The sequence below is a fragment of the Chelonoidis abingdonii genome, chromosome 9 (genome assembly GCF_003597395.2).
Source record: "Chelonoidis abingdonii isolate Lonesome George chromosome 9, CheloAbing_2.0, whole genome shotgun sequence".
NCBI classification, from domain to species: domain Eukaryota; kingdom Metazoa; phylum Chordata; order Testudines; family Testudinidae; genus Chelonoidis; species Chelonoidis abingdonii.
The window spans coordinates 70,195,981-70,211,900 of record NC_133777.1 but is presented as its reverse complement, the minus strand read 5'-3'; the positions used below and the strand labels follow the sequence as shown (position 1 = coordinate 70,211,900).

The following is a 15,920-nucleotide window of genomic DNA, read 5'->3' as shown; positions in this document are numbered from 1 at the left end:
GAAGTAAAATCGACGAACGAAATGGGCAACGACTGGTTTCTGTCAGTCAGTAACCTTTGGGACCAGGTGCTAGAACTGGGGACCTGGAAGCGGATCGGGGTGGGCTCGCACAGGTAACGAGTGGAGCCAGGAAGGGGAGGGAAGTCTGCTGTATTCTTTGGTGGGTGCGGATTACCCATTCCCGCACTTGAATACATTTTGAGTTGATCAGGGACCACCAGGTAATTGAAGTGTGAAGTCAAACCATTTCCCAAAAAGGACACCAAGGGGGCAGTAGATGCCCTGTTTACAAAAATCTTTCCCTTTGTTAGCAGTGCTGCATTCTCAATAGCAATCAAGCAAAATGAAAATGACAATAGAAAATGGTTAAACTGTACAAAGGCATGTGGCTTGTTCAATATATTTGTAGCTAAATTGGGTTTAAAAGGATATTTTTACTTGCTGCGCTCTTTCAAATTGCAAGTTTAAAAAGATAGATAAATAACAGTTGGTAGTGTGTAACTTTTACCCTCCATGTGCATTGGGGCAAACTCCCCTCTTATAGACTATCTGCATGATTACTACAAATCTTGTGGCTGCATGTTCAAACTCCTATTCTTCTCTCTCCTTCCTCCATCCTATTCAGGGCAACAGAATGTGGAAAGTTTATGCTCCTTTGTCTAACTAGATAGGGGCCTTTCATAATTAGTTGATCTATATTTTCTGCTTTTCTTTTTCCAGGAGACTAACACTGAACTTCTTATTTTCAAGGGAAACATGCTACGAAATGTGGGATCCAATGTTCAGAGGGAAAGAGATGCTTTGAATGCCTAACTGGTTCGTAGTTCAGATTATATGTTTTCACATATGTCCATGTTTTATGCGTTTTGCAAAGGCTGTATAACCTTACAGGGAAAAAAAGATTTCTAGTTAGTGTATACATATAGCTCAGCTATGGAGCTAATGATGATGTATACCAGCTGAGGACTGTCCCGCAGTGTCTGAAACTCCCGTCTCAAATTCCCCACTATGTCTGAGCAGTGTTTAGTTGTTGTAGAAAGGAGCGACTTGCGAGCAGTCAAGTTGAAACAGTCTCTGTTCAGAGACTGTTTCGTCTGAGAGTTGGTTTTCGCATATAGCAAGAACCAATGATTGGCGTGTCAGTAAATAAATCTGGCATGCACCATTCAGAGGAGAAAAATATTCAGAAGTAGTTTTAGATAACAGGGAAACTTAGTAACTTACTGAAGAGTGCATTGGAGCTTCCACGGTGCATGGTTCTGGTGACTGTAATACAGCATTTAATACCACCAATCATTGCTTTGCTTTAACAAGGTTTGCACCTTACACCGTTTGTTACCATGGCCGTGGCATCTTCGGTTTGTGGTGACCTGGGACACCAATTCAAGACCAGTGGGGCAGATGCGACCTGACGATGGTGAGTTCCTGGTCATGCCATTGAAATGTGCTGTTTCCTCCTTAGTAGCAAAGCATGGCATTGGAGTATGTTTGGCCGCCTCTTGTCTTTTCTAGCTTCCATTGCTGTTTTGTTTTTAGCTTCATAAATGCACTTTCTGTCTGTTTAATTCCACAGCTAAACCTCCAGTGTGTTGATGCTTGCAAACTTTGGAATTGAATTAGAAATGGTAGGATGTATTTTTTGTATTGTCATACTTTCCCCTTTAATAAAAAAGTAAAAGTTGAGCTTGTCCTGTTATGTTTTTCAAATAACTCGGGTATAAACAGTTTCCTAGCACCTCCCTCTGGTGGTAATTGCCTGATGTAGAACTTGCTTCAAGGGGAGAATTCAATGCCTAAGCATTGCATGGAATCGGCAAATTCTAGCTAACTTCTCTCCAGTAATTGTCCAGTTCAAGGGGTATGAAAGACAGTGGCTGGCTAATGGGATGGTATGTAGGGTGTACTTCTAGTGGACTTGTTGGTGGGAAACTACTGAATATATTCATTTTTCTATTATCCATGACCTGCCCCTTAACCAAGTTCTAAGCTGATAACCTAAATCAGTGTAGCTCCAATAGGTCTAAGCGGAGGTGGCAGAGGGATGGAGAGAAGGGGACAGATTCTTGGTTTAGAAGGAACACAAGTTTCCGCTGCAGTAAGATTGTGTTCCAAGGAACTATAGAACCTTCTGCCAGCGGAGACTTGATCATATTTCTTATGTGCTAGCTAGTAGCTCTGGCCATGTGGCAGCTACAGTTTAAATGGTCCTTTTTGGCAAATGCAGGGCCTGGAGTTTTGACTGATTTCTTCAACTCAATGCTATTCAGGTGGTTTCAACTCCTGCTTTCTCGATACGGGAAAGGGAAAAGGCTGTAACTCTTGGGTTTCACTGTACAGACAGGTAGATTCACAGTTAAAAGTTAAGGCGGAAGCAAAGTGAAAATCACATTTACCTGTCTGTCTTGTCTAGGCACTACTGCAGGGGATTTGTCTGGTGTAAACAAAGGTTTTTATTTCAACCTTGACTTGGTTAAAAGCATTTTCCTTTTCCATTTCAGGCGTTCTTCGTACGGGCCCCGGAAACAAGTTTGGGAACCATATCCCAATAAACAAAGCTCATGAGCACATTTTTGGGAATGGTCGCTTATGAGACGACTGGAGTGGTAATAAGTGTTACTCTGAGCTCCGGGGAGAATGCTTTGCTGTTACAATAGTATTGATAGATATTGTTTGTTTGTTTTAAAATGATGATAATATAAACGTACTCAGTGACATCTGATGGGCCGAGGGTAGTTGGGAGTGGAATAACATTCAACTTTCAGGCATTGGTTCAAAATCCACCTCAGATCAGTGTAACTAAGGGTAGTCTACCTACGGGATTATTCCGATTTACATAAACGGTTTTGTAAAGCAGATGTATATAACTGTCGAGCTGCAACCTGCGGCCACACTAAGCACATTGGATTCGGCGTGCTCGCCATGTACATAGCGTCGATGTGTCTGGAGCATTGCCTGTGGGCAGCTATTCTGTAAGCTAACCATAGTTCCTGCAGTCTTTCCCCACCCCTTGGAATTCTGGTTGAGATCAGTGCTGATGGGCAAAAATCATTGTTGCGGGGGGTTCAGGGTAAAAGTCATCAGTCATTCCCTTCCTCTTGGAAAGCATCGCGACGAACATCATTTCACGCTTTTCCTGGAATTGTGTCTGAGACACAATAGCACGGACAACCCATGGAGCCTGTTCAGCTTTTTTTTTTTTTTTTTTTTTTTACTTGTTTCGCTATATATCTCCACAGGTGTTGCTAACAACCAGCTATAGTACTCGCAGTGCTACACAGCAAGCATCATCTTGGCCTTTGCATGATAGCAAGAGACGGTTACCAGTCTCTCCGTAGTCTGCTGCTGTCAAGGGTGCCCCTGGCTAAGGTCGGCCGGGGCGAGAAAGACAAAAATGGGACTGGACTCCCCAAGTTCAATCCTCCTTTTATGGTATCTAAAAATACGAGTCAGTCCTGCCTGGAATATGGAGCAGTGTACGAGATGAATCAGAGAGCACAGCGCTCCGTGTCGAATGTCCCGCAGAAATGAGAGCGCATGCCATTCCTAGGTGGGTGCCCTGCATACAACCTCACCGTTGCTTCCTCCTCCCCCAGTCACCTTCTAGGGTCTACCGTGGCAGTGTCCTCCGCCCATTTTGTGTGATGAGTAAAACAGATGTGAGGAATTATCATAGTTAAAGCTGTGGTAGGTTGCTGAATGAGGGGGAGTTGAATGCTAGCCGATGAAGTCGGATAGAAGCTTCTTTAGCATCGGAGGCTGAAGCAGCCGTGTGATGATTCTACCTGACTCAACTGGATTGCATTATGTTTACATAGCGCAGCCCGAGAAGCAGAGATACGGTGCAGACGCTCTAGCTCTCACTGGTACATCTGCCGCCGGGGAGGTGGAAAGAGGATGCTACGTTTACTGCTGCAGAGCATGTCTACCAACGACGTCAGCAAGTATAATGTAGGTGACATATAAGTCTAAGATGATTTTTTCCCTTGTTCTATCGGAGGGGAGTAAATTGACGAGAATAGAACTGAACCCCGGCAACCGTGTTTGATCTCCGACAGGCATTGGAGCTAAAGCGTAAGAATGGAAACTTTTCTGGAAGACTGTAGGGCTGTGTGGATAGCTAGAGTCCGTACCGTCCTCCTCCCATGAGTACCATTTATTCTTGGCGTTTTCCATTACCGGCTTGTCACACGCAGTGTGCGTGAGCTTTGGTAATATAGTGGAATTTTTTAAATGCTTTGGCATTCGTCTCGTAACGGACTCTGAAAGCAATTTGTCCCATACCGGTCAGATCAGTATCCCGTCAGTCCTGGTGGAGCTTTCTTTTTGGATTGGACTGATGCACCCGTGCTGATCAGAGCTCCAACCTGGGCAACAGCAACAGAATTCAAAGTCATGGGCTTCCTGTCTACTGCACTGCATCTATCAGATGCTGTAGAGCGGTAAGTGGACACTGTGGGATACGGCCTGGAGGCCAAAACCGTCAATTCACAATTTGCAGCCACACTAACCCTAATCAGATATGGTAATACCAATTTTAGTGCTACTCCTCTCGTTGGGGAGGAGTACAGAAATCTGTTTAAAGAGCCCTTTATATCGATATAAAGGGCCTCGTTGTGTGGACAGGTACAGCGTTAAATCGGCTTAACGCTGCTAAAATTGGTTTAAACGCGTAGTGTAGACCAGGCCTAAGAGCTACTGCTAATGGAGGTCATCTAGCTGTCTATGTGAAATTAGCTGATTTAGGTCTAATTCCTGCTTATCAGGGACATAACCTAAAACATTACCACAGCTGATGCTCTCAGCAGAGAGTAGCTGTAGATTAGAGGGAAAGAGTTAGCAATTATAACATATTCCCTAGTGTAGACACAGGTGAACACTTTAGCTCAATTTAACTAATTAAGGTGGACCTTAAGATTTACCTCCATTTAACTAGTTGAAATCAAAGATGTTAACCCATGTCTACGCTAGGGAAAAATATTGGCTGGGTTGGAGTTAGCTAACGTGTGTGTTCAGGTTTAGTTAACATTGGCCTCTCTTTCTAAGCTAGACCTACCGAGAGGACTTTGAACTGTGCTTTTGAGCCCTCCAGATGACTGCTTGAGGTCACGGTTGAGCTATCCTGGGCAAGCGGGTGGTATTTCATTGCTTGTTCTGTGGATAGTGGTGGCTGTTGGTGTGCAGAGCTTTTCATCTGGCTCTCTATCACTGGCCTAGGGTCCATCTGACTCTGAAAATTTCATTATATTTCGTTGATTTCCTTTTTTTCAGCTCGAGACATTCAGAAGTGGGAATATGTTCCACTGGGTCCGTTTCTGGGCAAGAGCTTTGGCACAACCATCTCTCCGTGGGTTGTTACTATGGAAGCTCTCATGCCATTTGTGTTGCCAAACCCTGTCCAGGTTAGCAAGAGAACGGCTGGGTCACTAGAAATGATTTGAGTAAAAATAGAATGGGGGTCTCTAGGTTCTGAGAACAGAAACGCTTGGTTGTATCAGCACCTTTCTACTGGCTTCAAGGTTTGATCCTGCCTCCAAGATGTGGGATGACATCCTGGCCCCACTGAAACCAATGGGAAAATGCCCATTGTCTTCGGTCAGGCTAGGTTTTCAGTCATGGTGCGTACGGCTGCATAGCTTTGAAAACCCAAGTGCTTACAATAAATGGTAGAGATGATGGACTCTAGCCAAAATGTTCTGATCAAGAGGCAAACCTGCCCATAGTTTGAGGGTATTTGATTCAATGGTAAGTAGCCATTTAATTAGACTTAATACAGTGAAGAGAGTTTACGAGTTGCTCTTCTCTATGTGAACTAAACAGCTCAAGTCTGAAACTGCAAGCCTTCTGCAAGCTTTGAGTACACACAGTGTGCCAATCAGGACAAAGGTGCACTAAAATTCTATTTGGTTGGGTTTAACAACCATGTGAAAAATCAAGAGTGCTTTTGGAGGCCAAGAGAAAAAGTGCATTTGACTAAATGAATACCTTGGTAGTGGTATAAACATTTGTGACAGAATTGTGTGCATGAAACAGTAGCTTAGGCAATTATTCATGAAGGCAAGGGGACTGGAAAAATGCATGCCCTGAGAAAGGGACACATGGTACTCAGCAGAGCCTTGTGAAGAGAGCTGTTACAAAATGTCCCAAGGTATGTGCTAGTCTTTTCTCTTTCCTTTTGGCCTTCAGGCTGTAATGCCTGTTATATGCTTTCAGGTTCCCAAGCCACTGCCATACCTCTGTGATGAAGAGCCCTATACTTTTGACATAAATCTCTTTGTCGCTATCAAAGGTACAGTAAATGATTTGTGGAGTCAGTGATGTACAATCTGCCATAAGTTTCAGACATTTGTTCCATCAATTCTGCGAACCTGATTTCTGCATAGGGCAATACTTGTTGAGTCAGAGGAAGGTAAAAAGTTCATAATGTGCCTACTCTTTAGTGCAGGGCTGTGCTATGGGAAACAGTCCCCTTGCAGTGACTGCATATGACCATTTTACAACCTTAAAAAAAAAAATCTACGATAATTCTTTATGTTCCGATAGCTCTTAGACACCCAAGCGGGCTCAGAGCTCCACTGTGCTGGTGTTCTGTGGAAACAGAGAGTAAAAGACACAGTCCCAACTCCAATAACTTTGTAGTCTAATTAAAACAAGATGCGGCAAGTGGGTGGTAACGAATAATCAGAAGGAACAGACAGAGGGAAGACCAAGGAAAGAGTACCAAGAATGTGTGTTTTACTAGAGGTGAAAGATGACTGACTTCATTGGGACTTGTAGAGTAAGGTATGTCCCAAAATGAGTATAGGGATCAGAACACAACCCTCTGATGCTGTGCTTAATGTGCGGGACTATCATGGTCTTACTGTTGAATGTGTGTCAGTAGAAAAGGAGCTCAGCACCCTAAAACCTATTTAGGCCAGCAAGGGGGTGCAAGAGATTGTGTATCTTCCATCTTTTGACTTTCAATCCCCAACACATCCCCTTCACGGCTGCAGTTCGTGGCCTCTTGGGATGATGCAGCAAAAGTTTGATGCAGCGAATCAAAGAGAGAACTGGGTTGGGCCAATGGTTAACACACTACCTTGTACTATGGAGTCTCAGACTCAATTCCTTGCTCTGCCACAGTTTTCCCTTGCGACCTTGGACATTTCACTTAGTCTCTCTGTGCCATTGTAAAATGGGAATGATATTCTACTGATGGGGTCCATATGAGGACTTTACCTTAACATGATTCTAGCGTAAGTGTCATGCAAATGAAAATAGCAAAGGAGATTTTCCTCTTAATAACACTATATATTTCTGTAGATCCTACCATGAGTACAAAATAAGCCTTGAAACTCCCCTGTAAGATAAGGAAATAATATCTCCATTTTATGGTGAGGGAATCAGAGGTACAAGAGATTAAGTGACTTAGTCATAGGAGAAGTCTGTGGCAGAGCAGGGAATAGAAACCAGATTGTTTGATTTGTACTTCCTCCCTTGCAGCCCTTCATACCAGGACAGAGCATGTCATTGCTTATTCTCTAGTGAGCCTGACAATGGTAATGGCAGCCTCTGTCCAACCATAAAATGAAAACGCCGCAGACGTCTTCACCGATTGCTTTTTTCCTCCTCTCCCTTTAGGAGAAGGAATGAGCACCCCAGCCACAATATGCAAATCAAACTTCAAGGTAACTTTGTTTTCCCCCTTATTATCTCCTGTGTCCCTGTTGTAATTTTCCATGCCCCGCTCCCAACATCTAGCCTTCTCAAGGTATGTCTACACTGCAGTAAAAGACCAGTGGCTGGCCCGGTCAGCTGAGTTGGGCTGCAGGGCTATAAAATTGCAATGTAGACATCTGGGCTCAGGCTGGAGCCTAGGCTCAGAGACCCTGTGAGGGGGCGTGGTCACAGAGCCTGGGCTCCACCCCAAGTCTGAATATCTACATATAATTGTATAACTCAAGTCAGCTGACCGGACCAACCGCAGGTCTTTTATTGCACATAGACATACCCTTAAGGTCAACACCTGGACTTCTGTTAAGGTCACTTTTTTATATTTACCTGTGGTCTTATCTCATCGATCTCCTTTGAACTTCATTTAAAACCCTCCTCACTAGATTAGCGAGTCAGTGACTAAAAAGGCTCTTCCCCTTGCAAGTCATATTAGTAACATGACTGATGATCATGTCTGCGCTGTACTGCCAGGTACCCGCACTGCTGACGGCCAGCTGCCCTTCAATTATTAGGACTGGTCGACTTGTTACATTGCATAGAAATGTCTGACTCTGGTAGCCACAAATTGCCATTAACCCCAACATTAATGCCACGCCTTCAGGTGCTAAAATCCTTCTACACAGGATTCCATTGACATGCTTATTCCTGCTGAAGGGCCAAATACTCATATAGAGTTGACCTGACTGAAAGTCCGTTATGTCATTGGAGAGGTTCCCATTGATTCCACTGAGCTTTGGACCAGGCCAGCTGGGGTATTAATATGTTGTATGTTGTGAAAGCAGGGTTACAATAGTTGCATCTCATCTCTTCAAACATAAACTATTTCTATTCAGGCCATACATCTGGAGACCAATCAATGAGCCAGAGAATCAATTTAAAGTAATTACAAATGTTCCATTTAGGCTGCTGAAGGCTCCTGATTAGATAAGGATGTCTTTCTTGTGGGCTAATGTTTAACAGTATGATCCAGAAAGAATGAAATGCATTTTGTACAGACTAGTGACATCTGTAAGTTATGTTTGTCCTTCACTTCCCCCTTTTTCCAGTACATGTACTGGACCATGAAACAGCAGCTGGCTCATCACTCCATCAATGGATGCAACCTCAGACCTGGAGATCTCCTGGCATCTGGAACAATCAGTGGACCTGTAAGCATTTAACTAACAGCTGTCACTAGTAACGAAGTACTCAGCAATTAGAAGCTGATCAGATGTGACCCTGGCCTTAAATCCACTTTGTTTTACTATGGACATCTTTTTGGAGTACATATTTTTTTAAGCCTTCCTACTGTCAGTATCCATAAAAGTCTGTTGTGGTATTTTAGAGGCAACAATATTCATGCACAAGTATCCACAAAAGTAGCCCAATCCTGCTGTGAGTTACAGTTACTATCTCATTGTTAAAAACAAACCCCACAGCAACAGTATGTTGAGATCGATGGCGGACAACCTCTAGAGCAGTGGTTTTCAGACTGCGGGAATGGAAGGCACCAGGCCGTTAAAAGTCCTATTGGCGGTGCTGCTGGGCTAAGGCAGGCTGGTCCCTACCTGTTCCAACACTGCACTGTGCCCCGGAAGCAGCCAGCAGCAGGTCCGGCTCCTAGGTGGGGGGTCCATGGGGCTCCGCGCTGCCCCTGCCCGAAGCACCGGCCTAGGAGCCAGACCTGCTACTAGCTTCTTCCGGGGTGCAGTGCAGTCTGCGGTACCAGGACAGGTGGGAAGCCTGCCTCTGCACCCCAGCTGCACCGCTGACTGGGAACCACTGGAAGTGAGCCCCCTCCCACACCCCAAACCCCTCATCCCTGGCCTCACCCCAGAGCCTGCACCCAGAGCCTTGACCCCCCCCCCTGCACCCTCAACCCCTCCCGGCCCCACCCTGCAGCCCTCACCCCCACACCCTAATCCTCTGCCTCAACCCTGAGCCCCTCCCACACCCCAAACCCCTCATCCACAGCTCCATTGGGTCACAGGCATCAACAATGTTCTTAAACTGGGTCACCAGAAATAGTTTGAAAACCACTGCTCTAGATAATATAAGTGTTACTGTTGTTCAAAGTGTTAACACTTCCAAACCTCTCAATTCCGTATGACCCTAGTTTCATAGTCCATTCTTTTGATTTATACTGCACTGGTGTTGCACTGTACTTAGAAAATGCAAAACCCACTTTCTCCAATGTATTTTTTGGAGATTCACAGAGCTCTGTCTCCTGACCAGCACATTGCTGGACATTGTTCAGTGGTGGACCGAGGTTTTCTTTCCTCTTGCTGAAACAGAAAATAAGGACAGGTTAAGATTTCATAACCTGGTGTCCAATAGCCTATAAAGTCATTGGGAGACTTTCCACTGGGAAACGTCAGTGAGGGTTGGGTCTTGCTCCTAGTCACATAGTGCATTGCCCTCTGTCCTTCTGTAAGGCTCCAGCAGCATGCCAGCATAGTAAAGCGCATACACCATCCTGCTAGGGTGTACACACACGTACAAGTGAAGTGCTTTTTCTTCTCTAGCACATCATGCTGCAGATTTACATTAAAATCCTTTAAACATTTAACAACATGTAGCATTCCTCTGCACAATGAAATGTGAATGGGACTCTGAAATGTAGCAACAGACAGATACTTGAGAGGCAAAAATATTGCCCTGGATTTGTCTCCATACTTCCTTGAACAGGATCCAATTTTTCCGTATAGTGCCCACTACTAAAGCTAATGATACCAAAGAGAAGATGGCTTTAGACAGTTGTGGCCTCCAGCAAGTAAGGAGTTAAAAACCAAAGACAGGCGAGTAAGCTGGCACATCAATGACTGTTACTGCAAGGTTCCATTGCACAGAATCCAATAATACATTTGTTTTCTCACTCCCAGCAGCAGGGGGGTCAGGGTTTAATGGACATGTGGAATGGCTTTACAATTCTGTTACTAACTTATGCTTTGAAGGATCCGGAGAACTTTGGCTCCATGCTGGAGATGTCATGGAAGGGGACAAAAGTAATTGACCTCGGGAATGGACATTCTCGTAAATTTCTGCAGGATGGGGATGAAGTCATTATAACAGGTAACAACCAAATGATTATGGATGTGTTCTCTTGGTCCTGTGAGCTGGTTTAGAACCATGGTGTGTGGCCCATAATTGTTTTATATACAGGAACTCCTCACTTAGTCATCCTGGTTAATGTTGTTTCAATGTTAAGTTGCCGATCAGTTAAGGAACATGCTTGTTTAAAGTTGTGAAATGCTCCCTTTGGCAGCCACTTGTTTTGTCCACTGCTTGCAGAAAGAGCAACCCGTTGCAGCTAGCTGGTGGGTGGTTGGAACCAAGGTGGACCAGCAGCCCCCTCATCAGCTCCCTGCTCCCCTAAGTTCCCTGTGCAGCAGCTGACCCCAGACTTAAGTACACTGCCTTGTTAATTAAATCAGCTTGCTGAGACCTGAGACAGCAGCTACTGCCTAGAAGCTCCCTCCCTCCATTGTGTGTTCCCCCCTGCTCTATGGAAGATGGGGTAAGTGGGGTGCAGGAGGCGGGGGGAAGGCAAGACACCCTGACATTAGCCCCCCTTTTTCCTCCCTTCCCCGACACAGCAAGCAGGAGTCTCTGGGGGCAGCTCCAAGGCAGAGGGCAGGAGCAGCACATGGCAGTGGGCAGGAGGGACAGAAATTCAACAAGGACAAATGCAAAGTACTCCATTTAGGAAGGAAGAATCAGTTGCGCGCACACAAAATGGGAAATGACTGCCTAGGAAGGAGTACTGTGGAAAGGGATCTGGGTGTCATAGTGGACCACAAAGGAAATGAGTCAACAGTGTAACACTGTTGCAAAAAAAGCAGATGCCCTTCTGGGACATCTTAGCAGGAGTGTTGTAAGCAAGACAGAAGAAGTAATTCTTCCGCTCTACTCTGTGCTGATTAGGCTTCAACCCGGGCACCACATTTAAGGAAAGATGTGGACAAATTGGAGTGAGTCCAGAGAAGAGTGGGGAAAAAATGATTAAAGGTCTAGAAAACATGACCTATGAGGGAAGATTGAAAAAATTGGGTTTATTTAGTCTGGAAAAGAGAAGACTGAGAGGGGACATAAGTTTTCAAGTGCATAAAAGGTTGTTATAAGGAGGAGGGAGAAGAATTCTTTTTCTTAACCTCTGAGGATAGGACAAGAAACAATGGGTTTAAATTGCAGCAAGGAAGGATCAAGTAGGACATTAAGAAAAACTTCCTGTGAGGGTGGTTAAGCACTTGAATAAATTGCCTAGGGAGGTTGTAGAATCTCCATTACTGGGGATTTTTAAGAGCAGGTTGAACAAACACATGTCAGGCATGGTTTAGATAATATTTAGTCCTGCCACAAGTGCAGGGGACTGGATTAGATGACCCCTCTCAGTCTCTCCCAGTCCTATGATTCTATAAAGATGGGAAGAGCACAAAGGTGGCGCTTCCCATTGTCCCTCTGGGCTGCAAGTTCTGGAGCCTAGCTCAAGGGAGAGTGGCCACATGACTAAACAACATTTGGACTACACAGGCTGGTGGGTAGGTGTAGCACAACTCACCAGCTGCTAACATGACTTGTAGCCTGTAGCTACATTCCCACTGCATTGCTAGCTTAAGTGTCAGCAGCACTCAAGCTTCAGTCCACTCCCCACCACCCCACTGGACCAGCTAGTTCTCATTTAAAGCATCACTTTACCTGAGCTAGAGATTTTTGTGTGTAGATAGGAGTCAGGTTCAGGGTAACATCAAGTTATACCTTGAGCTAACAAGGCAGTAAATACAAGCCCTCAGTAAGAAGATACAAATTATATGAATAACATTAACTCTTTCTCTGTTAATAGAAATTCAGGGACAGATGAATTACTGGAACTACTGTACCATTTAGTTACATGCAGAGAAGAATGTATCTTTCATCATTTTTGAAGAATCCATCTTGACAGTGAAATTGGTCCTTAAAATAAACTGTTCACAGGACATGTTGTATCACTGTTGTCGTTCCCTTCGCTAAACGTTATCAGCTGAGGTCTACAGTAATTCTGTCTGTTGCTTCATCTCAGAATAACATTTTCAGATATGCCTGAAGCGTACGGGCTGAAATGCCTTCAGCTGACTTTCCTTTCCTGCTTTCTGCAAGCAGAACTAATGGATTGCTCTTTCTGAATACATACAGCACTTGGCAGAATGAACCAGTACTGAGTGGGGACTTGCAGCACCCACATACCTCAGGATTGTGGAATTAAAAAAAATGTAGGATAGTAGGTCAGAATGTCAACTCTCACGATGATTGAGAGGTCAAATTGTTTCATAGTTACAGATGTAATCAATGACCGGCAACATTGGCAGAAGTTGTAGACTTTCATTATCTGTTTATATAACTGAGCATAACTGGACATCTTGGGCCAGATCCTCAGCTGGTGTCAATGAAGCTGTGCCAATACAGTTTAATGGATCTGACCATTAGTTTTTTTGGGTTTTTTTAGTTGTAGCTGCCCCATTGATGGTCTGGAAAGCTAAGGATTCTACTAAGGCTGCTCTAAACTATGCCAGGGACCAGGACAGCATAGAACCGGGACCCACAAATATTGCCTTACAGCCCCCTCCCCACAGTGGTATCCAGCATGTATTGGCCTGATCAAAAGCCCCTCAATGTCAATGGGAACGTTTGGATCAATGGGGTTTGGATCACCCCAGCTGAGCACAGCTAAGAAGGTGGGCCTACATCAGTGTATTTACATTCATTTCATTCGCTTTCATGTTGGTACTGCAGTTTGTACTATTTTTATTTTATTTTATTTTATTTTTTACTTGTAAAAATCTGCTAGGTGCCCCTCTGGTGACTCTTTTCCTCTCCCTGTTGCAGGTTACTGCCAGGGAAATGGGTACCGCGTGGGGTTTGGCCAGTGTTCAGGAAAAGTGCTTCCAGCCATCTCTGCTCCGTGATTACCTGCACAAGGTGACTTTCCAGGAAGGGAAGAAGCCTAGCCACGTTCCTGATGTAACCATTCTCTGATATAAAGAAATTAAAATCCGTGTGCACGCATTCAGTTTTCAAATCAGTATTTTTGATATAAATGATTGGAGTTTCCCGAGTATATTAACTGTTATCAATAAATATCTTAATGATGCAGTTGCCTTCCATGTTGTCGTCGTCTTATGACTGTAATATTGTCCTGATTAAGTCCCCATAGATGTAAGTAGAGTCCTCATACACAGTCCATTAGTAGTGGGCATTCTGAGCTGGGGCACCCTGATTTTCTCCAAGTACCTTGACAGATGTAAACACCAATGAGTCAGAGGAGGAGCTTTGCACAGTACCAGACGAGTAGATGGATTATATTAGCAAAGAAAAATGTAGACCGAACGTTTTAAACCATGAATGGGGTGGGTTCTTGTAGAATAACCTTCTATGGGAAGTGGGGGACACCTTACTGTTGAGACACTTAAAAGCACTACAGCAAGCTAGGAAAATAAGGGAATCTTTGCATCAGTCTTCACCACAGAGAATAATTGGGAGATACCTGCCCCAGAGTTACTCTTGCAGGCAATACAGGGGAGAGAGTACTAGGGACTGAGGTGTTGCCTAGATTGATAGCTTGAATGCCAAAGAGTCACCAGGATGGGATGGTAAATTCTTTCAGAGTTCCTGGATTAAAGAATTAAATGGAAGAACTGCTGGCAGAAATACAGGGAGAGATTCTCCCCGCCTCTACACCTTATACACTGCTCTAGCACTGAGTAGGAGCTGCACAGCTGTCCCAGGAGAGAATCCCTCTGGTGCAGGAGGAATGCAGAGTACCCTGGTGTAGGAGATGAGCTGGGAGCAGTAGGGTATGTGTCCATAGTGTACACTGCCATGGACACTGGGCTGCAGAGCAGTTCACAGGCAGCCTTCATGAGGCTGCCATAAATGAAAACTGCCCCCAGGGCTGCTCCCAAAATCCAGACATAAAAGAGATCTCGGGCTGCACGTCCCAGAAGCTCAGCACAGAATCAGACCCACATGATTTACCATTTAAATCAGCAGTTCTAGTAGAAACCTAGAGCTCAGCCAGTGTCATGCTGATGATTTTTTTAATTGCTAAGGTTGATCCTAGGAATTACAGACCAATACGCTTTGCTTCAGGTGCAGGTAAATTAGCTGAAAAACAATTACAGCTCGGTTTAAAATCCTTAACTGAGTCTGAAGGAATATGGCAATGAACCATCCCAGCTTCTGTACTGGAAAAATATGCCTCTCTAAGCTGCTGGAATTCTTTATGGAAGTCAGCAGTAGAGAACTTAAAACTTTTCAAACCCTCTTTGTTCAAGTCCCTGACATGAGGCTCTTCAGGAATGTGAGGCATGATTGGGCTGAGAGAGAATGGTTTGTCCTGGGTCAGAAGCTGGTTGAGGGGGAGAACAGATCTGTAATAAATGGTCTGGTTTCAGTAGAGGAGGTGTATAGCTGGGTGCCCTGAAAATACACTATAGATCAGCGTCGGCAACCTTTCAGAAGTGGTGTGCCGAGTCTTCATTTATTCACTCTGATGTAAGTTTTCGTGTGCCAGTAATGCATGTTAACGTTTTTAGAAGGTCTCTTTCTATAAGTCTGTAATATATAACTAAACTATTGTTGTATGTAAAGGAAATAAGGTTTTTAAAGTGTTTAAGAAGCTTCATTTAAAAATAAATTAAAATGCAGAGCACCCCGAACTGGTGGCCAGGACCTGGGCAGTGTGAGTGCTACTGAAAATCAGCTCATGTGCCACCTTCGGCGCACGTGCCATAAATTGCCTACCCCTGCTATAGATATATTCTAGATCTGGGAAAGGTCAACAGTGAGGTGACAAAGTTTGCGTGTGACACTTGTGTCCCTGTCCTCTCTGCGGGATGTGAGCTGATAGATCAGTTAAAGCCAGAGCTAACTGACTGTAGACTCGGTAGTAATGTTCACTGTGTTGCTGTGCAGATTTGAGAAAGTGGAGTTTCTGTCAGAGACCTCCTGCTCCTATTTCCTCTCCAGCCTTATAGAGGGCTTCCATAGGGTAAAGAAGAAGGAGAGAATGACATGCAAAGAGCAATCTCCAGCTACAGCAGGGTCCATCCACAGGTGAAGCTCACTCTCTGCTGGAAGTTGGAGGGTCTTAGACAATTGTCAGGACATCAAAAGGCAATGCCTCAATTCGTATGGAAAAGTCCACAGGCTCATTAAAGCCCATAAGTGGGGAAGGTCTCAGTTTTAGTCTCATG

General features: G+C 44.5%; 1 protein-coding gene across 1 annotated transcript in view; it reads left to right on the top strand.

The window, feature by feature from the left end:
- Nucleotides 1–13,775, top strand: part of FAH (fumarylacetoacetate hydrolase) — a 28,027-nt gene extending 14,252 nt beyond the window's left edge. Inside the window, exons 9-14 of the mRNA XM_032771886.2 lie at nucleotides 5,269–5,399; nucleotides 6,211–6,286; nucleotides 7,621–7,667; nucleotides 8,760–8,861; nucleotides 10,647–10,764; nucleotides 13,552–13,775. Of these exons, the coding sequence (XP_032627777.1) occupies nucleotides 5,269–5,399; nucleotides 6,211–6,286; nucleotides 7,621–7,667; nucleotides 8,760–8,861; nucleotides 10,647–10,764; nucleotides 13,552–13,631 (554 nt within the window). The 3' untranslated portion in view covers nucleotides 13,632–13,775. The remainder of the gene's footprint in view (nucleotides 1–5,268; nucleotides 5,400–6,210; nucleotides 6,287–7,620; nucleotides 7,668–8,759; nucleotides 8,862–10,646; nucleotides 10,765–13,551) is intronic.
- The last annotated feature ends 2,145 nt before the right edge of the window (nucleotides 13,776–15,920 follow it).